General features: G+C 42.9%; 1 protein-coding gene across 5 annotated transcripts in view; it reads left to right on the top strand.

Annotated features, from left to right (window-relative positions):
- The window catches only part of dpp6a (dipeptidyl-peptidase 6a), a 192528-nt gene that overhangs the window by 87599 nt on the left and 78331 nt on the right, over positions 1-26598 (top strand). The window contains exon 1 of one of the 5 annotated variants that reach the window (XM_019266975.2): positions 19270-19575. The exons of the other annotated variants lie outside the window; for them this stretch is intronic. Coding sequence (XP_019122520.1) covers positions 19519-19575 — 57 coding nt within the window. The 5' untranslated portion in view covers positions 19270-19518. Of the gene's footprint in view, positions 1-19269; positions 19576-26598 lie in introns of those variants that run through there. 5 annotated transcript variants of the gene reach the window in all.

Consider the following 26598-nt stretch of genomic DNA (forward strand, 5'->3'; position numbering starts at 1 on the left):
TCAACCTCACTGTGAGGATATGGTCAGATAAGGAAACCCCAAACCATATGACTGTGTCTGTGGGTATTGATGGAGCTATAATGAGTAGGCAGACCTTTTAAGGTGTCACCTACCTTTGGCTGCATTGTTGGAATCTGTCTTTTTTTAAATGCTCTTGTACTACTTGATTTTTACTATATTCCAGGAATTGAAGTCATTAATTTTTAACCAGAAACTAGTAAAATAAAGAAGAAAAGGAGACCTGATCGATCGGTAGGTTGCCTGTGGTAGAGTATAATGGAACGAAATGTGAATTACAGTATTTCTCAAACTTTAGCCGATAGTCATTTAATGGACAGGTATATATTGTACTTTTCTTCAGCACGAAATCTGTCACATCTTCTGCTGTCTTGTCACCACAGATCATGCTCTCGCTCAAAGTGAACCAGGTGAAGAAGTGGTTGCACTTTAAGCCGTTGGAAGTAAGACGCAATTTCCGTGACTGTGAAGTGAATGTTTACAGCCTGGTACAAAAAACAGTTTCGGTCTCTGTAGCTAATTTCCCCGTTCATGACAACTGTACTGAGGGTGAATTTATATACAACTCACCTGTTCACATTATATTAAGGCTTAAAGTTATGCAGGATTAAGAGCGTGGACGCTTTGATGGACTGGTGGATGCTGTGACAGATGGCACCGAGGCTTTATTCGACAGCGGTGCCCAGCGCCACAGATGGGCGACGTCATGCGCACGCTGTCCATGCTTTATACTGTCAGTGCTTTTAACTGTGCTTGTGCTTTATGTTTGGGCTATTATCTCCTTTTCTACTGCTGAGTTTTTGATTGGAAGTAAAGCCGTCAGAGTTCAGAAGAGGATGATTGCTGTGATCAAAAAGGGTTCAAGAAAAGCCAACTTTTTATTTTGGACATTTGAAGGCTTGTGCACAAAAATGCTTGAGAGAAACATAGTGATTCATTTAATATGACCATTATGTTGTAATGATTTAAAATAGGGCTTTAGAAATGTACATTATCATCGAGCCAACAGGTGTGTGTGTGTGTGTGTATATATATATATATAGAAGCAGTATCAACATTTAATAAACATAAAAGCTGAAAACAAAATCAAGTCTTGGTAATATATGATAAAATATACTGCACTTAATACAAAGGCCTTAGTCTCTCTGCAGGAGACATAAATAAATGCCTCTGCCACTATAGGGGTGACTGGCTTCCTTTGTTCATTTATCACAAGGCTTTCTGCTCTTACATCCACGGCCTTATAAAGCTGCCAGACAAATAGACTCACTTCTTAAAAGTAAATGAGTTTACCATCACCTAGCCTGTAAGTGACACCATAATAAAAACTTGAATGTGACTCTATTGTGCGGCGTGCAGGTCTGAGTCTGCCATTGAAAGTGATATTGCGGTGCAAAATGTTAGATGAGGGGGATGTCTGGGTGAAGAATAGGATCAGTGCAACCCTTTTATTATTCATGAGCGGGAGACTCTGGTCACTGCAGAGAAATTTATTAGAGGGCAACTCTTTCAACCTTTACGCAAAGCAGGCTGTGAATGTCTTCCAGCCACTTTGTGTGTACGCTGAAATGTGCGTTTGTAGAAAATGCAGGTGGTCGGGGGATTTATGCCAAGCCGAGCCATGTTTCTGGCTCTGTCCGAATCTGATATGAACGCAAATACCTGTTTTGTCGCTGAGATCTCAATAAACGCAGTCATGGATGTAGCTTTAGGGACTAAAGAAATCAAAGACTGCTGTCTTTACATATGAAGTCAATTAATTTTACAACTCTGAGCCCAGATTATTAATAATGGAACAGAAGCCCACACACATAATGACTGAACCGCATGATAAAAAGTTTCTATAAAAGCTCTTGTGTTCCCATAATTATAATGTTGCCATGGATTCAGTCAGTTAAGACTACGCTGTTATTTTTAACCTCGACTAGGGAATTCGGGTACATTTAAAAGTATGCCGAATAATCTATTAGCAGTTCTTGTTTGCAGTGTATCCATTCATGTTCATGTGTGGATTACTTTGATACTGAAGAAAACTCAACTCCCATTAATGGAGAATGTGTTCTGTGTTAAATTCATTGGCATATTAGCATATTTCTTTGCTGGATTTTGAGTCGGGGACTTGTCGTTGCTGTTGTTTGTGTTATTATTATTATTGCATATTATTCCATTATTGGTTTATGTCAGTGATCTGCAGAACAATTGAGTCCGCCAGCTTTGAAAGTCTTTTTCCCCAGCTTGTTTCTTGAAGAAGTTTTACTTACTACTAATCTTTGAGCTGACTGCGTGATTTAAAAAATTCTAATGTGTGCCTTAAAATGACGGCTACTCTGTGCTTTTATCATGTATTACAAACAAAGTATAGTTCAGCATCGGTCAAAGCTGAATCGAGAAGTGCGTTTTCAATATGTGGACAGTTTGGGCAAGAATTGCAAGGCTCATCTTCATTTCCACAAGTTTTGTCACGTCAAATCCGAGTAATGAAGTTTAATGTCCTCGCAACCAAAAGAAATGATGGACAAAGCTGTGAAAATAAGATGCTCGCTGTTTAAAAAAAATCCAATCCCCTTTCAAGTTTCCCACCCTTAAATGGTTTATTCTCTTTTTTTTGTCACAGCGCTAATAAGATTCTTTGTGAACGCCGTGATAATAATGAGTGTGAGCTCCATTCTCCCTCCGTCTGCTAATAACATCCTTTGATCAGCGCGTGGTTCATATAAAAAGAGTGCGTATTGTGTTTCTTTATGCATTCATAACCCACACACACACACACACAGCAAGAGCAGCACGAGATGTGGACATCAGAAATTGATGAATACTTCCCAACTCTGCAGTCGCGCTCTCATTAGGCATCGTGCACATGCCGAGATTTCAAGGTAATGTGCAGATTATAAGATTTAGCAACAGCATTGTAAATATTAGATGAGCAGCAAGAACACATTGGTTTTTATGCTGATCTAAAATTGTTTGACCCACTGTGGTGTACCGCCACACTAAGGCCTAAATCTCCTCTCTGTATGCATCGCCGGGCTAACTTACAAGAGAGACCTTTTATGTTTTAATCAAATATTCATGTTCTAATGGTTTAGATGACAAAGCTTCTTTCTCTCTGCGATGTTAATGGCACATTTGTCTGTCCCCCCTCCGGCTTCTGTTGTGTGAAAATTAGACAAGCTGCAGAAATATATTTGTGAAACAGGTCCGAAATATCTAGTTTACAACAACGGCGCATTGTTTTGATGGGGACAATATTATGAAAGGGACTTCAGCGGGGCTTGGTAAACAACGCTTCCCGTTCTCATCTGTACAAAAAAACCACAAAGTGTTTTGTTGAAGCCGGCTGTGGTTTTTGAATCAGAGCTCCAGCGGCTCCCCATCTCCATGTCAAAGCTCTGTCATCAAATGTCAGCGTCCTCCGGAGTGAAGTGGGTGTTTTGGTACAGATCGAATCCCTGTAGGGGGTTTTGTTTGGGACTAATTTGCGGCCGCTCTGAGAGCTACTTCTGTGCGCATCTGCCTCTGATTGAAATTTATAAAGGACTCACTGAAAGGAACAACCCACTAAAAATTCACACACTCGGGCAAAACATCCATATAAAAACATATCAGCTTCTCCTGCGCCATCACCCACTCCTCCATATGTTCCCAACAATTGTCGCCGCGTTGGAAACAATCGCTGAAGCGACTACGTCAGATGGAATATTAGAGCCTAATGTGTGAGTAGGCGTTGGCGTGAAATCAATATGCAGTGGAGAAGCAGACAAACTGGAACATGCTCGGTGCACAGACTGCACAATGTTTCTGGAGGTGTTTTAATACTTTGTGACATTTTGAGAGGCTCGTAAATTCTTCTAGTATGATGATGATTTTTGATGGTTATACAGATAAATGTTTGTGTATTGTAGTTGATTTTTACAATTCCAGACAGAGAGAGAAGAATGTAAGGATCTCTTTGTTGCATCTCCTGATTTTATATTAAGATCCGGCTGGAAAATCAATGATAACTTGGGTTCAAATCTTAAACGAATCATGACTAAATGGATAAAAATCAAAGTTTGACATTTTTGGTATTATTTATTAAGTTATTTAACATGCTAATCCGCGTAATCAGGACCGTGTCTTGGTAAGATTTGTTCGTCAGCCTAAGCAAACAACCCAAAAACTGCCATCTGATGTTGGTTTCAACTGAGAAGAGCGGTGCAAATAAAACAAACACAGAAATCATGTGAAATAACTGTTACTGATCTGATTTTGGCAGAAGAATTCTGTGTTTATGCAGGACCCTGTTAGTCATGGTAGGAAGCTGAAAAAAAGATAAAATCATTTTAATAAGAATCCGAGTCTCCCTCACCCTGTGTTTATCTATAGTTAATAAAAGCCCATTATGTGCCTGACATGTTGGCAAAGCGTTATCGCAGGCTAACCTGGAGCACGCGTGTGCAAAGGTGTTACAAAGCTGACTGTGCCTCGGCAGATAGCGGCAGAATTAGCGAAGGCCGACCGCTGTAAAAAGCCTTGTTGATGAAACTGCTGAAAGGTGATAAGACGGTGACCTCAGATGGGCCGATTCAAACAGATATAGAGCGCGGAGGGTGGCGCCTGCTGATCTTGAACGCTCTCCCCTGATGATACCGGGGATGCATGATTCATTGTCCAACGCCTCTGCAGCAAATGGAAAGACGAGACAAAATCGGGCAGATTCTGATGCTCGCTCTCATGTCGATCATGCTGTCTCATCAGAAAACGAAGGCCACATGCTGCAAAGATTTTCTCTAGGATTTCTTCTTTTTTAATTCGTGTTGACTTTAATCTTTTGATTAAAGCCTGAATCCATATGTTATCACATTATTGCACTGGCGGTAAGGGAGGGTATTTTTACCTCCTCTCTATGCTGAGATTTGTGTACATGGAGCATCAGTTGTGAGAGCTAATCTACTACCTCTGTTTGCTCTAGGAATCTATTTCCCTTCTGATCCTCTAGCACAGCTGCAGCTTCAAGCATTCAGGGTATAATACGTGCAATTGGCCCAAAGCCTCCCAACAACGCCATTATGCACTCTCTTTCTGGCACCAGTGGCTAATAATTATTGCTCTCCTGCTGTAGCTAAGAATCCATTTGATGGAAAGGGTTAGAGAGGGAGTGGGAGGTGGACTTCCTGTCTCGGTGGTGCGACTGAATCAACCCGCAACCTCTGGGAAATTATTCAACTCAAACCTACACTTGGCTTCAATCCCGAAGATGATTTCTTTTCTTGATTACAGTATCACAGCTGCCTAATGGCGTTTTCATAATTACATCAATGATGAGTTGTCGTTGTCGGGGCATTCGAGGAACGAGTCTTTCCAGCCAGGCTCGGGGAGAGTAGTTTGTTGTATGTCAGAATATGAAAGAATGAAAGCAAAGAGACAAAACATGTTGACACAGAGTGATGTTTTGAGTTCAATGGTTTGCAGGTGGTGGCTCGAACTCGCAGACTCAGAGACACAAAAACAACTCAGAGATGTTTTGTTGTTTGAAGTCCTTTTATGTCTGTGGTTGTTTTTGTCTTTTTGTATTTGTTTATCATCATCATGATCATTTTTTAACTGTTGTTGATTGTTTTGCATCAGTTTGAAGTCCCTTTGTGTCTCTTTGTAGCTGTTTATATTTCTCAGACTTTAATCATTTTGCCTCTTTTTAAACTCATTTTGCATCTACCTGTCGTAGTTTTGTGTCTGGCATCACTTTGTAGTTGTTTTCATCCTTTTGTAGTTACTCATAATTCTTGTAGTTTACTTATTTGAATCTCCTTGTGGTCGTTTTCAGTCTCTTTGCAGTTATTTGGCATCTCTTTACCGTCTTTTTGCAGTGTCTTTGTTGTCATTGATTGGCTTTCCAACAAGACACATTACCTGCTCCTTCCTGCAGAGGCAGAGGCAGATCCTCCCACCCCCCTTGGGCGAGGACTTAGTGATCCATTCATGCATATTTCACTACATAACACCAGGTGCTTTTTTATTTATCATATGCTTCTCTGTGACATAATCTGATTATCTCCTTCTAGCTGCACTCCCTTTAGATTTGCAAGATAGAGTATCAGGTGAGGTGTTAAATCAGGATTTATTCGAACCTTAATTCCTCTGCAAGAACTGATACTAAAATCAAATACTCACCGAAGTTCACTTTTCACTGTTTGTTTGCAGGACCGAATAATATTTTTCGCGCTAGAGAGCTAACAATAGCTAGACAGCGAGTGTGATTTAATGAAAGCACAGCAGCATCAAATCTAAAACATTCATCAGCATTCAACAGCCTAATCCTCCCATCTCCTCCCAAGCCATTATTCTGTATTGTCGGTGGAAAGCATTTATCTCAAGTCTTGTCTGTCCTCCCCAGATGCCTGCGTCTTCACTTCAACAGCTTGTATTTCTGCTCAGCGAGAAGCGATAGAGTCTCACAGGTCCTCATTGACACTTTGATCAACCGACCATGCACTGTTTTGATTTCCCTTTGATTTGACAGTCTGAGTGCACTGTTTGCCTCCCAGAAGCACACCTTGCTTGCTGACACGAGCTGTGCATTGGTATTTCCAGACTGTCAGAGCTGTCCAAATGCAGCTGAAGCTGTCATTTGAGTTTCAAATACTAGTTTCTGATTTATGGCCATCGTTTTTTTTTTTTTTTTCCGACTCTGAAAGCTTAGATCTGCCAGACTGTGATGTGTGAACCGTACTGTGTCATTCTGTCAACAGTCCAGACACACACAGCAAGAGCTGGCAGAAACAAATGCTTCAAATTAATTGTTAGTCTCCGGTGTTAATTTAGCCGGGGGCGGATTTTTACTCTTTTCAAACAATATTTAACTAAAAAACGTGAAACAGATTTTTTTACTTGCTCCTCTACGTATGAGTAAGAGCAGGAATGTGTACTCACTATTTACAGATTCAGCTGCAAATGGACAAATTGGCAAAGCCAAAAATAACCTTGCTATTTTCTTTAATTTACGCTCTGGTTCTTTGACAATGGTTGCTCATTAGACCTGCTTCCCTCTTCACAAAGCGGTGAATAATGTAGTTTAAGCACAAATCCTTTTGAATAAAATGCAATTAGAACAAGTGAGGTGGGATGCTTTTTCATGTTTTTTTACCCTTGTGTTGTTCGTAGTAGTTTAGAACAGCAGCAGTATTTAGGTGAATTGATTACTCATCCCGTATTAGATTGATATGCTAATAATTATTAGTACTTTTTAAAGGTGAAATATCCAAATCCTCTGATTTTAGCTGAATATTTTCTGGTTTCTTTAGTCCTCTATGACAGTAAACTGAATACTTTTGGGTCATGAACTAAACAAAACATTTCAGGGATGTCAACATTGGGCTTTGGGAAATAGTGATCCACATTTTTCGCCACTTTCTGACATTTTTTGACCAAAATAATCTCTCTCTGCAGTCCTATAGTGTCTCCTTCTCCTTCCTCTCTCTAGTTTCTCTTTATTTAAATGCTGAACTCAAAAGATCCCAGAAAAAAAGCCCACTCTTGTCTGGACTAAAGAGGAGTTTGTAAAACCAAAAGCGAAGCTTCCTATGAACTACTTTTATCCTAATTTAAAGTCTGCGCATGAACCTCCGTTTGTCATGACTCCCTGATAACAGCACATTGGCTACAGTAGCTCTTGTTTCCTGTCTTGTTATCGGTCTTTCATTCTCTCTTCTGCCTCCTGATGTCAGACTTTGTTCCTGTCCTTCGCTCCGCAGAGCCCTGCCTGCCGGGCCTGATAGTCGTCACCGGATGCATTTGCTCTCCAATCCGCTTCAAGTGAATTAGTTAGGCAGGTTTTTGCCCCGGACGATTGGAAATCCTTCTGCAGCTCGCGTCCCTTGCTGGGGAACAGTGGAAGGTCAAGTCATCTACCCCAGGCAATCGAGCAGCTGGCCTCTTGTTTGATAGGAGGATGAGTACTGCCACAGAGAGGACTGGCTCCTGGCAGTCAGAGTTGCTCTCTCCTTTACCAGCTCCCCTGTGGTCTCCTCTGCTGCAAACAAAGCAGGTCATTATGTCCCATTATATTAACTATTACAACAATTAATAATCAGAGAAGACGTGACTTTACACAGATCCTATCCACCAGTCTGTGACAACCAGTTAGACCTGTTAATTCATGGGATTGAGGGTGTTGTTACTGATTCTTTGAGAAACAATCCAGATCATATCAAAGCTCATTTTCATTCATTGTGTTGCTCACAATGGAGAAACAGCTCCCGTAGAGAGACACACACTATCGTAGACATGTTCTCGTCACATAGAAACAGTTTGTTTTCTCTGGGCATGGGCGTGCACGTCGCCACCGCACAGCTTTGAAATGACGTAGAGATACGCCGCGCATTCTAACGCCTGTGCAGACTGTTGTTGTGTGAACCGGTTGAAGAAAAGGCTCGGTTATTATCTGCACCTTTTCACTAACACACATCAAGCAGAGCAATCTCAACTCTCTGCTCAATGCCATCGCCGCTCTCCGTCACGGCGAATAAAGGACCGTGAACACAGCCAAGCCCTATGCTTACATAACGCTTTGTTTTCTCTAAAAACACAGCGCGCTTCACAATAAGACGAGGCGAAATTATGAATAAATCAATGCAGCATTATTACAGTTTGCTGCCGTGACCTCCGCAGGCAAGTCATTCCATAATCTATAGGAGCACAAGTTAGATGGAAGTATAAATATATTTAAACAGGGTGAAATCTGGCACTGAACTGTAAATCCAAACCCAATTTTGCAGACAGGCCAACAAGACTGACTTTAAACTTCAACGTTAACCCAAAAATGAACCATCACCTGGAATTAATGTTTGTAAATGTGTGTAAATGAACCATCACCTGGAATTAATGTTTGTAAATGTGTGTCAATCTATTGAAACACATTCCTGTGACCATTAATTTAAACAAGGAAAAGGCTCGACTCCAGTTTTTATTTTGGTTCTTCCTCAGTGTAGTGATTTCTAAGTCAGTGTGGTTGTTTCTCTGGAATGGAAGTTTCAGTTCGACACCCTGTAGCCAGACCTTTGCCTCAAGTTCACAGAAGTTGAGAGACATTGTTCTCAATCAATAATAAAATGAATGGGAAGAAATATGTTTAGAAGTCCATTGGCATAGCAGAGTCTCCATAGATGCTGCTGCGTCGCCGCTCTTTGTATAATCAAGTTTCTTGTTTGAAATCTTCCCAGACCTTGATAAACTCGACAAAACAGTCTACATATGAGGGAATCATTCAAACATCAAACATCCTGATGGTTCAAATGGATGACACTCATAATATCTGAACATAAAGTCATCACAAAACGCGTATGTATTCAGTTTTATTGCTTTGTTGAACCGGCGGCGAGTTCTTAGTAATTCTGCCGGAGCGCGTTAGTCTTTACTAGTATTCAGTCCACGGTCAAGTTCAGTTTTTCGTCATCTACAATGCAGAATGCTCCATAGAAAATCTCCTTTTGAATATACCCATGCACACGTATTCTTTACCATATGCAAGTCATAATCAACTCCATTCAGGACAAATCCTTTTTTTATTGAAACACACTTTATTACTGATGTGCAGGCACTGAATCAGAAAAGCTCGATTTTAAAAAAAAGGTTTATTTTGATAACGGATCCGAGCTGTCGAGGTTATTCCGTTTGTCTTTGTCAGAGTGCGCCCTCCTTACCCGCTTGCTTATCTTCTGTCTTACGAGATGAGAAGTTTTAATGAGTTATTTTATTGCCCGCTTCGAGGAAGTATCCCCCTGCTAACAATCTCACCTTTTAATATTTCAAATCATCCTCGTACAAAGGAATACTCCACGGGTATAAGCCACGTATCTGCAATACTTTTACTTCTATAATTACCTCTTGAATCAGCTCGTGATCTAAGCTGATTTGCCCCATCTCCGAACCTGCAGACAAAGTCATTGACTTTTAAATTTAACAGTATAGATCTGTTTTGACGCTCGCCTTTTGGGATGCAGACAGAAACCTGGTTACAAAGCTTTACTTTTAGATCCTCGCTTCCTTTTTTTTTTTCCGATGCTTTGTTGCTCTGCTGCACTATTTTGAAGTAAAATAACAAGACACATGCGGTACAACACGGCGAGGGTGGCTTTTGTTAGAGAGGGATGTGTCAAGAAAAATATACGGTACCAGCGTCTATAAAAGAAGATCCAATTACAGTGTTTTCCTCTCTGGGCATCACAGAATCCTTGTTTCCTAGATGCATTGTTGTACACTATTTATTTGACTCCCTTAAGTGCAAACATACGTCAGGCGCCCCATCAGTGTGGCGTATGTCCGTAAAGCCTATATTTAAATTTCCCCTGTGACAACAACATCCTACCTGTCAAAAAAAACCCGTCTATTCTTCTCCTGCCCGGGTTTGAGAGCGCCCCCACCGAGCTCCACTTCTATCTCGGCGCCACCATGCTCCGCCGGCCCTATCGGAAACTCCAAGGGCATGGCTAACGCGGCGCAGAGGCTCGGGGCGGTGACAAATTCACAACAAAGCTTTTCTGTGAGGAATTGAAACTACCACGGAGGTTGAAGGAATGAGAGGCGAGCGAGGGAGGAAGAGAGAGAGACCTGGTGTGATGAAAGGACGTGTGGCCCGCTGTGACAAACGTGCTCCCGACATGATTTATCACGGTCTGGAGACTGGGAGAGAGCAACACACATCACACACACACACACACACACACACACACACACACACACACACACACACACACACACAGAGTTCTTAAAAACTCTGTTTGTGCCACTTTTATGTATTCAGCCACAGCTTCACACGCTGTACTTTAGAGGCCGTGAAGGGGGCACGGTGCGATTGCAGTTTAGTATCGGTCACTTTAGACTGTGGAGCATTATATAAGAGTTATTTTGGAGAAAATAAGCTTAATGTTAATGCCCAGCGATGGAATAAAAAGAGACGCTTGCACCATTTGGGAGTCGCATTTCTCATTCAGGCACAAGAACAAAACTGCTGAAGCGCACAGTTTGGTGACTTACTGTTTATTGAATAAGCTTTAATGGAGCATGCTGCCATAACACTGGGCCAGTTGCATATAATTAAGAGGTGTGTTGTGTATTTTCTTGGTTTATGCTCTCACTAAGGGTCCATTGTGTTATGTTGTTTTTTTTTTTTTAGCTTCATAGATACTAAAACATCACGTGAGTTATGATCCGAGCCGGACCAATGATCTCATCTCTCTATGCACCTTTTTTCCAACTTTAAAGGTGCAGATGCATTTCAATGGTTTCAGGTGCAGATGTCTAGTTAACCATCTTAAGTTTAGTCTTCAGTCTTCTTGTGAGGGTCCAGCTTTGAAACCTCCGCCCTGCTTGTTAGATCCGGTAGGATCTGCTCATACATGTTAGACTAAAAGCAGATGGCCTTTGTGGTGAGAATAATGTTTTTAGTACAGATGAGTGAAATGTATTTTTAGACTCTAGAAGAACTCGTGTTCAATTACTGCATCATCGGGAACACAACGTTCCCTCTCGACACCAGAGAAAATCACAGGGCGTATTCACTTTGCTCATCATTAGAGACAAAATGAAAAAAAAAAAAAAAAGATTTTGAAGTGCTGGAAAGTAACTAAGTACATTTACTCAAACTGGACTTTTTATTTGATATATTATACATACTTACTTGTTTTTTCTTATATAACATATTATCCCGTTTCTGTGACCGATTCGATGGGTCCTGTTGGAGTCACGCAGGTATACAAAGACTCAGGTACGAATAGTGATGATGAAAATTGTTTTCCAAGAAGCTGAAAGGAAATTTTAGAGATCATCTTGTACAAAGAAGATAAAAAAAACAACAACAGGGCACTCTGATTGCATTTAACACTGTGAAGGGTTATAATTAATGTTTACTTTTGATATTTAAAGTACATTTGACTGATGATTTCTTTTTCCTCCTCTGCTCACTTGTGCAGTTTGTATCGTTTTTTAAAAATTTCGAATTATTAAGGTTTCAAGCACCACTGGTGTCCGAAAAAGATTTTAATATTCCTAACAAGATTGTCGCCTCATGTTACCTGAAGCTGCATGAATAAGCAAATTAAGCAACGTCTGACACATCGTCTAGAATGAAATGAAAAAAATGATTGGGAAACATTAACGCAGACACGGACTGAACCTCATTACTTGCGAGTCTGGTTATTACTGCTATTATTTGAATAGATCAGTTTCTCAGATAGCCAGTAATTTCCTGTATAGTCACATCCAAATAAAAGCTGGAGCCTTCCGGCACATTACAGCAGACACAAATGTTGCTGTCTGTTTGGAGCCGGCCTCTGATGTGTCAGTATCAGATCATACTCATAGTTTGAGGCTCGGTCATGTGATGTGAAACTATAAGGAAGCATTAAAGGGCCGGTGTGTTAGATTCAGTGTCAGGAACTATGGTAGCTGTGAAACACACAAAAGTCTGTCCATGGTTCAACATGATGGACTTAGATGTAAAAGGCTAATTCTAAAATAACAGAAACATAACTCTTGTTATTTTGCATGAATGAAAATATTCTGTAAATGGAGCCTCCTAAATCCGACACGATGGACCTTCAAGGGAAGGTGAAAAACATCTTTTACACTAATATCATACTTTCTTCACCTTCAGTAAAGCTGTCAGCCTGAAGGCTACAAAATAGTCCCCCCCGAATGCTGCAATTAAGAATAATGATGTGTTATTAAGAAACTGCCATATAAAATGGATACTTTGCAGCCATACCCATTTATAATAATCATAGGACTCTAATGACATTTGATGCTTTTTCAAGATAATTTCCTCATGGCTTCAGCTGTCTCGCTAGAAAAAAAAAAAGCTCACTGTTCTGGTGTTTTTCTCTCCCTCTTCTCGGTGAAAGAGTTCTGGACGTGGCGGTGAAATGCACCGCTGGAGATGTCCATTAAGTGTTGCTGAAATCTATTTCAGCACACTGAAGCTTTTGACGGTGGCTGGATCAGTATCAGAGGGGGGCTGCCTTTTGCCCGGTGCTGTAATGTGTTCTAGTACGTTGGCCTTTTAGCGAAGGCTCTACATGTGTTAGCAGGTGCTGTTTTTGAAGGAGTGTGCTATTCTTCCAGGTGTAGCGGGGGGAAGTGTCAGGCCTTGAAGGAGCGATACGATGGTGAATCAGCCACTTTGTCGTCTTTGGGAAGAGCATGTAAGCTCGTATTATTTGCCACGCTCGCTTTGATTGCTCTATTTAAAAGAAAAGAACATCTCGTTTTTGCAATGTGCTGCATACTAACTAATGCATCTGTGATTTTCTTTTAATCAGCTCGAAGATTATGTTGAAAAAAAACAACAGTCAGATCAGTTTCTGAAGCACATTATGCGATGCAGAACACAAAGCACGATCGAGAACAAACGGCGTTCATCGCATGAAGAAATCACCGTTGTCATGACAATGGAGCCTTTCAAAAAACAAGATGATGTCCATGCGACACTGTTAAAGAATATTAGCATTCATTAGCTCAGGGGAGAAGAAGAACGGGACTATGACGTGAGTGAGTCACTGCGCATGCTTCGGTTGAACCTACACGACTTTCGGTTGTACCTACGCAGAAAGTACCCAAAATAAAAACCCTCAATCCTTGAGATTATTGGAAGAACCGACTGGCTTCTGTCTCTCTTCCTGAGGGTTAATCTCCAGCAGAGAGGACACACTGTACACAGAGAGTATGCTAATAAGCGAAAAGCCGAAAACTCATTCACCACCACGGGCGTGCTCATCAGCCCCGGCGCTGCGAATGCAGGCACGGCCGCCGAATCTGTCTCTGTTGACATTTCACGGCTGAGTGGTGTGAAGGCTGATGAGTCACACCTGGCATAAAGTACTGTACCATGCCAAGAGGAGAAACCGCATCCTGATGCATCCCCCCCCCCTCTCTGTCAGGATGACGGGTCCGAGCCTAGTATTTATGTAAGGACCTCACATAGAGTATTTGCAGGGAGAGGGAGCAGGAGGGAGAGATGGAAAAGCAATTACTTTTTCTTTTTTTTTGGTCCAATATCCTGATGCTTGCCATCATGTGTCAGACAAATAAGACTGGAAAAAATTGAGGCGCATAGTCCTACGACGCAGCGCCAGCTGGGAAGCTGGAGTCTGAGTGTGCATCTCAGACCTTTTTGGTCTTGCTCTGTGTCACCTTCCAGAGTAATCACTTACCCGTCCCCGCTCTCTCTCTTCTGGGGCGATATTGGTCTTATTTTGTGAGCGAGCTTCTTCCATCACATCCAATATGAGATTTGCCCACATCGAAATTTACGTTGCACGACTCTGCAGCCCACGAGGAAACGGATACCTCCTTTAAAGTATTTAATCAAAACAAGTTATGGGGGTGTTGCAGCGCTGAACGACTTTTGTTTTTGAAACATCCCATTACACTTGTTCCCCCGGCTATCATATGCGCTGGGAGGTGGGGGGGGGGGCTCGCCGCATTGAAGGGTTTGATATAGGAATTAAAGTAACACTGATAGATGGCTTTGGCCATATGCAATGACAGAATATGCTCTGGGAGAATGGAGCTGAGCTATAACTGAGAAAATACATTTACTTTTTTTTTTTCTTTAGATTCCATTTTCTCCACAAATGGGTGCATTGGGACGCGTTTTATGGATGTGGCTGTGCGCATGCATAAGCTCGAAACCAAATGAGGAGCATATTTTATGCATTTGGGTGTAGACACTGACAAAAAAACACAATATCATTGGTTTAAACACATTTTTAATATGCCATAGTTCTGTTATTTGAGTCAGGACATACCGGACCGTTCCGCTCTGACTCGCCTGACTGCAATTTCTAACTTCCGAGATTCTCGACGAGAGGCCTAATCAAAAACACACCAGATTTCCATGTAATGTGCATGATCCCTCTCGTACGCAGTGGTGTTAACAGGGATTTAACGCTTTAGTTCTCCAAATATCTCAATTAAGAAAAGCCGTACAGGCAGAGCACACAAGGAAACAACTGTTTGCGTAACGTAAACTCAAAGCCTCGGACAGACTCCGCTTTGGTTTGTGCTTCTGAAAATTAAATCCGGCAAAGAAAAACAGCAATTGGATTCAATCTGTGCAGCTCTTTTCAGAAGCGGCAGCCCTTCCCTTTTTCACCTCATCTTCTCAATTTGAATGATCAGAGGGACTATGGGTTCATTTTTCAGAGCTTCCACTTTCATGCCTTTTTCATTTCTATCCGTTTCCTCCGTCTCTTTAGCCTATGGAGGCGATTTTTAAAATGATGCACATGTAAATAAGCGTCAGAGACTCTTCTGAGTCAGCCAACCCGTCTCTTGGCTGCGCTGAAGCAACCTAAATATAAATGTCAGACTCGACATTTAGGGGGGTTAATTGGAGACGCCTCTTTAACAATAGCAATTATATTTATCTACATAATCATCACCCATGATTTTGTTTCCAGTAATTACAGAACTGTAATCAGTGCCAATATAATGCATCAACACATGGTATTTTAAGATTATGGCATGTATTGATTAGGTTGAAGTTTTAATTATGCAAAAGCGCTTCCAGTTGATGAGCTCGGCTGCTAGCTTGGCATTAAGCAGTGAAGTGATGAGGCAGAAGTGAGCGGATGGCTCCATCTGTTTGGGGTTGGTTGGCACCGTCAGTCAGTCACTCAGTTAATTCCTGACTTTCCAAGAATGTGTGTTTAAACAGAGCCTGACCCCCAGGAGCATTCATCACCGCCGTGTCTTGTCCATTTGTCAACAACACAGAGGCATGAGGTCTGTGCACTCACTCTGTAACTCAGCCGCAGTGAGGTGGTTATTGTGTTCTCGGATGCCGCGGTCCAACCGCACAGCATCCGTCATCAGCCAATAGGGCTTTGGCCCAGAGTGGCCGTCATTATTTTTGGAGCTGATTGATTGGCTGTTGAGAAGTTGTTACAGTTTCATACATCATGCTCTTGATGGTAAACACTGAGCTGAGCTTGTTGGGAGGAGGCTGCTAATGTCGTTTTGGGCCACAAGTGGATGTTGCTGTGAACCCTGGGTGGGTTTTTCCATTCTTTTTTCATACGTCAAAAAATGCCAACACAGCCGTCGAAATGTAAAGACTTCTCTGATTGAAACATTGCAGATCTGTTTGGTAATACAATATCTGCTGAAATGACCTTTTCAGTGAGTTTTAAACCACTATATCACTGTGGCTCAGGAGTGTTGATCTGTCTTTCAGTTCGGCATGTTGGTCCAAGCCTCTTGACTTTGGTGATTCCCTTATTTCTCACCATCTATTTTTGTTTTTTAGTGAACTGTCAACAACCACTGGCTGGACTGATGTGTATTTTGACCGTAATGTATTACGTAATGTATTATGTATTTGACCGTAAAATATGATAAGGTGCTCTATTTACAAAATATGACAGAAATGGAATATGGAAAATAAGAATTGTTCCCTTTTAGAATGAGCCTTTTATATGTACAGGGCCCACAGATCCTTTCTACGGTAGCCCTGAATGGACAAATTAAGCACAACTCTTCTTTTCATGCACTTCATGACCACCATAGTTTGTCCTTCAAGCTGTTGAGACGATGGTGCCATTCTCAGGTCAAAGCCTGTCTGTAGATTCTGTAGATCAGATGCTGGTTGATCCAACTGTTATGTAGAAAAACCAGCTCCGCTGTTGTTCCTGACATAGCTCGCTGCACAGAGAAACCTTTTCTTTGGAGACTGTCGACACCGGTTCATGCAAATGTGGAGAAATGTCAAACAAACGTGAACCTCACAGGGCAGGTGGTGTTGAAGTAAATTACAAAACAAAATTACACAATGATATCTCATCCGAGTGTGTCTGATTTTTTTTTTTTTCCCCCCTCTGAGGCGACCGTTTTAAAAAGCCCGGCCTCTTTCAGTCCGTTGTGCTCTGCCGGTCGCATGAAGCGACGCTGCAGACGTTCATTTGGGATTCCAAGAGTAATTGACTCACTGAGCTTCCACCTGATTTTAATTAAGCATTGTTTCTCAGGCACTCCAGTGAAGGAATCCTGCTCAGCCCTCACTTCAAAGCACCAAAGATTAGCCTGATGGTGACTCCCTGATAACGAGATTTCTAAGCTTGAAATTAATGATATGAGCTGAGGCGAAGGTGGTTGGTCTTGTTTCTAAGGATCTTCATCCCAAAGTCTTTATCACTACCTTTCCACCAGCACCCTTTCTGTCCTTTATTGTAAGGATACTCAATGGAATAAATTTGGTTAACTGAATCCACCCTGTGTGATGTCTTATAATTGCTAGAAGATATTTAAGCTGTAGCTAAGGAACCTTTACTTTAAATGAAGATGATGATTCATTTACTCACAACCTCCTTGAAGCTCAAAAGTCATGAGCATCAACCGCTGTAGATGCTGCAGGAATTTAATGAGCAGTACCAGACTTTGGCTGGAGGCTCCGACACCTCTTATGGGTAAAGAAAGTCCTTCGGTGTCGTTTTTCCAGTTAGTCGGTCTTCCTTCTTCTTCCTCTTGGAGAGGTTTCTTACCATCCTTTCGGGGTGTATTTGTGTTAAGATGTATGTGATAAATGTTCCGTGTCCTCCTCATTCATCATTTTGACATGCACACATCTGGTATAAATCGTCGGACGCCCAAGACAGATGTATTGGTGTTCTTCGTGAAGCCTTAGGATGAGTACCAAGTTCAGAAGGGGACCCTAAATGCTGATTAGATATATAATAGAGTTTCCTGTGTTTCGAACATGTCTTAAGACTGTATCTTTCTATGTTGAACAAGATTGTCTTGGGTCACCTCAGCGCTGATATTAAACCGTCAACTGAAGATCAACTTGTTGCCTGTTGTGTATATTCAACTACTCTGTTGGTCCAGAAGATCCTTCCGAGCACTACACAGGTATCCTACATGATCTCATTCACTGTTACCTACTGTACAATCATTTCCAATTACCGTAGAGACCATGCAGGGTCAAGGATGACTTGACCAGGGTTTCATCACATCTCCTTAGCTACGTGACCTGCGCTTGATCAGCTTCTAGCCAGGTCAGCACTTAAATGTCACGGTCTGTTCAGGAAACTCACCCTGTATTTGGGTCAAATACAATCTTTTGATTCAGGTACTTCCCTGTGGTGGGTTCTTCCGGGTAGCTGGTGCTCTGGACCCTTGTCTTTCTTCTTGTTGAATCTCTCTGATGCCCATTTACGTTCGGTTGCAAGCTTGCAATATAGATAGTCAAACTGGAGACTCAGGTATTCATTAGCATGAAGTCCATCTCAGAACAAATCAAACTCATTTCCTTGTGGTGTGTACAAGGGATTGCAAAACACGTTTTGCAGATGTAATTACTCGGAACAAGCGCACGAAAAGAAGTTTGGTTCTTATCTCCAAACGTAGACGACATGAGAGGCTCCTCTCGGTGCCGTAAACTGAATATTCTAATCATGTTTCAAGCTTTCACTCTCCAGGATTTAGTTAAAAACCTCAGACTGACTGAACTTTATTAAAAGCACTCTTTTTTTTTTTTTTTTTGCCTCAGTCCTAACAAGTTCTACTTTATTGCAACTGCTTCATCTCCCTGGATCATAACTTTTTACAGCCACTCATGTCTTAAACATAATTTCAAACACTCTCAGTGTTATTACTTCTGCCGCTGCTCTGTGAGTACAATATTAAATCTACAGTTACATTACATTCAGGCCACTTAGAGTTTCAATATCACTAACGCAACAGTGCAGCAGCGCATTAGTCAGAATGCAACGCAGACACGGTTCTGTGTCTAAATTCTGCAGGATCAACAGATTCAGCGCTGCATTGTCTCAACAGACAGATCTGAGGAGATGATTTTTATTTTTGGGGGAAAAAATAAACATGAGTATCATCCATGTTTGTCACTGTATGTGATCGAAATAATGTCACGGCGTCCTTCTGGTTGCAGAATGAATATTGCATGAGTTTATATTCCTCATAAATTCAGCATTAAAGTTTCAGCACTTCATTTCAATGTGCATTTTTAATTGCGCACACACACACTGCAACACACACACACACACACACACATGCTTGGTTTGCAAGTCAGCCCAAGGAGGAGGAGGTGTGTGTGTGTGTGTGTGTGTGTGTGTGTGTGTGTGTGTGTGTGTGTGGGCGCATATTGAATGGCTCACGCAGAGTCCCGCATCAGGCGTTTAAAGAAGAGATGCGCGTCTCTCTCTCTCTCTCTCTCTCTCTCTCTCTCTCTCTCTCTCCTGTCTCCTCCTCTTCTCTTCTTTTTTTTGGTGCCTTTTCTCACGTTGAGCAGCGCGTCCTTCCACCACTTGTTATTTCACACCTTGGCCGCAGCCTGTGGGCGCCCGTGAATAGATTCTTCTTTTTCTTCTTTATCTTCTTCTTCTTCTTCTCGTGCTTACCGGTTCTCTTCCCCTCGCTGCACCGGTGTGTCTTTTCTATCATTTTGCATTTTTATTGCTCTCCTCCTGCCCGGGGAAACAACAGTTTCCTCCCCGCTGTTTATAGGGAACCATGACCACGGCGAAGGAAGGCAATGCACCGTCGAAAACGGCTCAACAGCAAGAACAGGTACCGATCAGCTCTTTGCCTTTCACTTCTATTGATACCAACACAAACCTGCGTCGCCTTGCTTTGGTTTGGCCACTGGCTGGTGTTTGCATGCAGCGCTGCGGTGACTTCTTCTGACCGCTCGTCATGGTTTGTTGGAGAGAGGTGCGGAGGGGGGGAAAAAAAAGATAATTTGGTGTAGCCTCCGCTCATGATAGACATTTGGACTCAATTGGAAGTGGTAGCCGGTGTTGTGCGCATCATTCATCCAGCTCTGATCGTTATTCGGTGACTTTACGCACGACAGACAACGAGCAGTTTGTGTTTTCCATCACATCCAGCGCGCCTTCACCTTGCAGCAGGACACACAAGCTCAATTAGCCCAACTTGAATCGGATCGTGTGCGTGTTCCAAACATAAAGGCCCGTGAATGTGCCACCGAACCATTTTAATGGCGTTTTAATCATCCCGACCAGCTTTGCGCGTCCTAACGATCTAATAAAACGCCTCTTTAAAAGCGTGTGACCCCTTCAGATGAGCTGCTGTGTCTCCAGTCTGAAAGGCTGATAATAAAAAAAAAAAACACTGTTGCATGTCAGTGTGTTGGTGCAGGCTGCAGGGAGGCTCTGCCTCTGGTTTTCTTTGCATCTTCCATCAGTCTGTGGGTGATGGAGCATCTGTTGACCCACCTGCATAGAGGTACAAGAGCCTCACAGCCTAAATAATGGAGGCAAGAATGGAGGTGATTAATATTTCATTCACTGTTTTTTTTATTATTTTATTTTATATTTGTTCTCTGTTGATGTGTCCTCCTACAGAGCGAGCGCAATCGAACCATAATGCAGTTTTGTACTCCCACAGGAACGACCACACGTCTTTTGAAAGTTTGCGGATCAGATGAAAAATGGATTTAACTTTTTAAACTTAAAAAAAGTATGTTTCATATTAATATATAACAATGCAGCATTTAAACCAATATACCCAAGCGCCCACTCTGTTTCTCTCCAGCGTCACCGTGAGGAAAATGCTCAGACTGACAGTTTTCCTTCAGTCATATGTTCCATTTCATCCAAGGACAAAAAGAGACTCAGCCGTCATGATTTACCTTGATGTTTTCTCATGTTCAGACCTTGAACAAGACCTTGAATGTTATGTCTCTGAGTTCTTTGTGTGGCGACTGCCTTGATCCTGCTGCTACATGTTCAGAATTTGGTTTTCCTTTTCTTGTGCTAGTCCGGCAACGCAAACTTTATTTGACAGTACAGTAGAGAGAGAGACAGGCAAGCTAGGGGGAAAGATGAGGGATAGACGTGCAGCAAGGGGGTCCAGGTCAGGCTCGAACCCGGGCTGCTGGGTTTGAGACTTGATGCCAGTTGCTACCAGGCGAGCTAGTGGGGTCCCCCTTCAAACTCCATATGTCACTGCCACCCTCCACCTGTGTGCTACACCTGTTTAAAGATGACAGAAAAGGTCAGAGGGACTCGAGGCTCTTATCCTGCCAAGCAGACAATCTTCCCCCGCTGTGAATCAGCTGAAGATTGTCAGTCACAGCCTCAGAGGCGGCCAAAGGTCCACCCCCCGTCCCACCCTGCGTATTTCGCACATGCAGGACTGGCTGCACTAAGATCCCAATATTACATCATGCTGACAAGACGAACATTTGGTGGTTTCAGCTTCTCCGGTGCTGCATTTCCTCTGCTGTGTTGGATATCTTTTGATTTGAGACAAAACAGCCATCACCTTGACCTCTGATGGACATTTTTGTCCAACCGTTGATTCTTTCTCCAACTGCTTCTACAAAACATCTTCCAAGATGGTAAATTCCCAAGATCTCAAGGCGTGACGTCTTTCAAAGACTTGTTTTGTCCAAACCAAGTGTCTTAAACTGCATTTGAGGGGCTGGAAGCATTTCTGCTCGATATTTTAATCAAATGATTCATTTCCTGTGGTTTCATCGACTAAACATTCTAGCACCAGACTGAAAAAGGGAAGGAATAATCAACAGACCAACCAATAATTAAAATAATGTCGCCCTGCGGCTCTAATCCAACTTGTAAGCTTAATTCAGTCACTTCATTTGAAGAATTTAGAGCAACGTTGCTAGTTTACACCTGCAGAAGCTACCGACTAGATTAGAGAACCGGCCATGCTGGTGACACGAGTGAACAGTGAATGGTGGCTGTCAGTGGGATTTCCTGAGCCGTGAAGCTCCGGCAAAGTGAAAAATTGCTTCAAGCACATTAGGTTGTGAAATCAGCAATGTAACATAGACACGCGTTCATGCACACGGGTACACAAGTTACATCTGGTGTGTACACACACACACAGAAACGTGCACACGAGCATATACAGCCTCTGTGATTACGTGAGGTCCTGCTGTGGCCTCCTGATTGATGGTCTGCTGGCAGGGCGTATGGTCCAGGGACAGAGGACGCAGATAGAGGGCAGCTCACTAGAGATAGCAGCAACAGCAGCAACAGCAGCTCCAGTAATCAGCTCGACGCAGCACACAGAGAGCGAGTCACACCGCTAAACCCTCATTACTGCATCAGGGTGGAGGTTCTCAAGGTGTGAAAGGTCGAGTCTGGGTAGGGTGCAGTAATGCACTTACAGAGGCGAGTCCACTTCGGACTAATTTAAAGCTCTCAGGTAGCTAAACACACATTTTTGACCAATTACGAAGAGTTCTGTGATTGGGAAACTAAAGATTTTGCACAAAAGCTTAAACGTCTCTGATTCTGAGCCTCTCTCGTCTTTTTGGTTGCCGACTTGGTCAATATTTCTGTGCTGTGGACAGTTTAACAAGTCTCATCGCATGAGGAAACTGGGATTTTTCCAAGCTCAGATTTCCTGTTACTTCTCACAGGCGTTTGGAGCGTGGTGCAGCTTTTAAAGCTGGATCACAGCGGCCGACATTTAATGAGGAAGACTTCAGTGGAAACTCTTCCAGCCCAATAATCTGCCTTTTTCCAAAATCCATGTGACTTGCGAACTCGGGGAGCCTTAGTGGGTAATGCATGCTAAAGGGGAGTGACTTATATACAGTGTGATCCGGGCTGGAAGGCAAGGTACTGCTCATACTAGCAGAGCAGTGAAAGAGAATAGTCAAAGAATGCATTAATTAACGAGCTATAGCACACACTGTGTAGCTTTTTGTTGCTGCTAAGTCACATTTTCAATTCCCTGCAGCATTCGAGATGCACGAACATGCCAGAAAGAGCTGTGTGTTTTTGCCTGATTAGGCTCTTTGCTGGAAGGTGACTCGAGGAGTCTTGCGTCATTATATGTACCAAAGGAAGCACATAGCTGTCTATTTCCCCAGCAGGCCAACAGTGAAGTTAAAGTACCCGGGCCATTAGTATATAAAATTTGGTATTCTATATTTTGAAAGGTTACTAAATCTTTTCCCTGAAGCATATTTTTGTTTTTCAGTTCCAATTTTTCATACACTTGCTTGTAGGATGCCGTGATACCTACTTTGTAACACTCAGTGTCGTATAAATCTCGAGTAAGACTTTCGAGGATGCGTTCTTGATAAAATGTTGTTGATTTGAAACGCTGCCTGTCTGCCACGAGCTGATAAATTCAAGCATAAAATGTGAAGATGCTCACTTCAAAGTTAAAACCGAAATATTGACAGGAGGCAAAAAAAAAAAGTCAGACATGGACATGGCTCTTTCAAGATCCAGGAAGGGTTTAAATATTGACGACTGTGTGTGTAATCTTACAACATTTTAATCAGCCGTGTTTTGTTTAATTCACCTCACTGTGGTAGAGCCCGTCGCCTCGAGTGATAAGTGCTTAAACAGACGTTAATTAAAGGAGCAACTTGCACACAAAACGGAGTGGGACGACGATGGGAATCACCTGCACGGAAACTGCTAATGCATTTGTGTTTTGTTTTTTTGCATGAGATCGGTGGTGTTGTGTTTTTGTTGGTCCAGAGAGGCAGCGCTGGTTCATCAACCGTGAATGAAAGTGACCAAATCAATTTTATCCCATTTGGGAATCGCTGTGATTGGTCGATTCACCCATGCTCAGTTTCGGTTTGCCCTTGTTGGCAAATTCTCGCAACTTATTGGCTATTTCGAACCACCGCTTGGATTCGACCTCCTCTGCTCAGTTGGAGAAGCAATCACCCAACAAGAGACGTGATTTTTCTAAAGCCAGATTTTAGTGTTTTCCATGATGCACAGTCCTGAAAACAGACCTCCAACTCCAGTGATAACTCTTTAAAAAACGTCCGATTAGCTCTCGGGGTGTGTTCCCAGCTGGTCGGCTTGTTAGCGGATAGCTCACCAGACACGGTGGTTTACCAATCTGCCCCGGAGAGTTATCCCGATAACTCACCCGGCTTTGAAGAAGAGACCACCAGCTGTTCCCCCCAGTGTGAGGAGCTCTGTGTAAAGAGTGTAAGCAAAATGCTGAAAAAGTGCAAAAAAAGAAAGAAACTTTATTCATCTCCCATGAGGTGGTTTTACATATGTATGAGGTTACATAGAACTCATCTCCGGATCTCCGCTGCATAATTTTTGAATTTCTGGTTCTCTCACCAGGTTCTAGCTACTTTGCTTCCAACTCAGATCGACGTTGCTGGAGTGTATTTCCTTTAGGCGATGCACAGATTTAATTTAAAACCACAAGCCTTGTGCGTCAGACTTGTTGGGATTCTTCCCTCGCTCAAACACATTCCTCCTGGTTTGGAATCAGTCGGTAACACAGCATTACTCCCCCGTCACTCTGTTGTACCTCGGCACCGCCACTTGTTAGTGAGAGATAAGCCGAAATCGGGTTTGGAAAAGCAAAGAGTGACGAGTTGATTCACTTTTGGTATGTGAATAGATAATAGGCCGGTCCCTTCTGTTTGCAGAGTGCCCTTGACTGATAAGAGGGAATAGAAGATTGATTCAAAGGAGAAATGTTTTTTTTTTTTACCGTAGTTCATCTTAAGGGCAATTATGAACAATCGAGCCGTGATGTTCGGGTCTGAAGTGGAGATTAGAGGCGAGATTGCCAGGCAGCCACCGCGGCGATTCATCATGATTGTTGTCGTGATTTAAATGTTCTTCGCCCGAAATGGCTTAGGAACGCGTGGGGGAAGCGGTTGCTCTAATAAAGCAATAAATATTCAGCGTCTGGAGCAACGGTCAAACTAAATGTCACGACAATCCTCCGTCTCGCTAATAGTCGGTGTAGACATCAGGTGTGTGTGTTTGTCTGTGAGGCCGTGTGGAAAACACCTCAGGAGGGGTTTTCCAAACCGGTGTGTAAAACCGGCTCATTTAGGGAAAGGTCAGCTTTATTTCCCTGTCAGGTATCTTCCTTTGCTGTATTCTAATTGTGTCTCTAAGCTCTGGAAAAAGTGGAATATATTTATATTTATATCAACCTGAGTGGTCATACTTCCACAAATAGAGCAAATGAAGAATTTTAAATCAAAGCTTCCTTGTACTCGGTTTCATAAGGAGGTAAATAAGCTGAATATATCTTTCATATCGTACAAGAGGATCTTGAACCGGAAATTCCCCGTTTCCATGCTTGCAGGTGCGTTTTTATACGCCAAACCAAAATAGTGAGTCCAATGAATCCTGCTTCACGCTGTCAGTGGGTGTGTCAGCTCGTATCTGCGTCTGTGCACCACATACAGCGAGTGTGTGTCAGCGTCTTTGTGTGTGTGTGTGTGTGTGTGTGTGTGTGTGTGTGTCTCGTCTCCGTTTGCGTGTGTTTACCCGCCGCCTCGCCTCGGTCCATTCGAGCTGTGTTTTCTGTCCTTATCGACCCGCTGTAATTAGGGGCCCAGAGCTGCGGAGCAGGAAGAGCGATCAAGAGCCGCCATGTTCCGCGGAGCCTCTAATTGAAACGTTGAGCGTTGCCAGGTCCACCGACGGACCCCCCCTCCCTTCCTTCCCTTCCCCTTCCCCTTGGGGTCCCCGCTGTCGTCTCGGAGCCACCTCCACGTCGGTGACAAACATTCAGAGGAGCGAGTGCTAGTCACGAACGATAAGCAGGTGATTGCCTGTAGGCTCAGATGCGAATTAGGAGGGAGCCGGTGCTGCAGCTTCATTGGACATGCTGCTTAGGGGGCTGTTTGTGTCGGGGGGGAAGTGTGACAGCTCAGAATGATAACACGCCACCGAGGTGAGCTCGGAAGGTCATTAACTTTGTCTTACTTAAAGCTCATACTTTGTCCTTAACGTCTGGTGTAGGTTGTTAAATTCCTTGTTTCTGCAGAGTTGTATCCTAAAAATAGATACAAATGCACCATTAAATCCTCCCCACTTGCCTTTTTAGTGACGGAAATTGTCCGATGAGGCGGCACATAGAGCCACTCGGTAGCCTGCAGGAGGATAAAGGCTGTGCCCAAATCTTGGCATCTGGCTGCTGAGCCTGGCACAGGCCTAGAGGAATGAGCTTGCTTTTCAAATCCTGGCCCGGGTCTTCCAACCAGTGTTCCTGCTGACATTTATCGCCTCAAACCTTTAGTGTTATTGTTATGGCTGCAATAATTCTCACTGCCGCAGAATACCGATGGCGCTCCAAATTGACCAACTGGAGGATTTTAATGTGACAGCTCATCACATTATGGTGATGGGAGCGTGAAAGTAGGCGTCTCTCTGCAATATCATCCGTCTCTAGTTGAAAAGCACGCGTCCCTGTCATCTGTCTGGCAGCCCAGGACAGAGCTGACAACATATCTGTTGGCGTTCAGCCCACTCCTGCTTCCTCTAGCTGTATATATATATAAAAAAAGAAAAGGCTGTGTGGAAGGGAATTGGTCAGAGGCGACAATGTCAACCCCCTGCTGATTTTCCACGCTCAAAATATTGGCAGCCATTACATGTCTCCTCAGTGGTGTTTAGTGCCCATCCCTGATATACTGACTTTCATCATGACATTTCCTGGGCGCACTCCAAATGCCTAGCGGCAGCCTAGTTTCTATGGAGATGCTGCAGCTTTGTACAAAGAAAACACACACACACACACACACACACACACACAAAGATTAAAACAGACAAAGTGAGCGGCGGGGGGGGGGGGAAATGA

The sequence above is a fragment of the Larimichthys crocea genome, chromosome XXIII (assembly GCF_000972845.2).
Source record: "Larimichthys crocea isolate SSNF chromosome XXIII, L_crocea_2.0, whole genome shotgun sequence".
Lineage (NCBI taxonomy): Eukaryota > Metazoa > Chordata > Actinopteri > Sciaenidae > Larimichthys > Larimichthys crocea.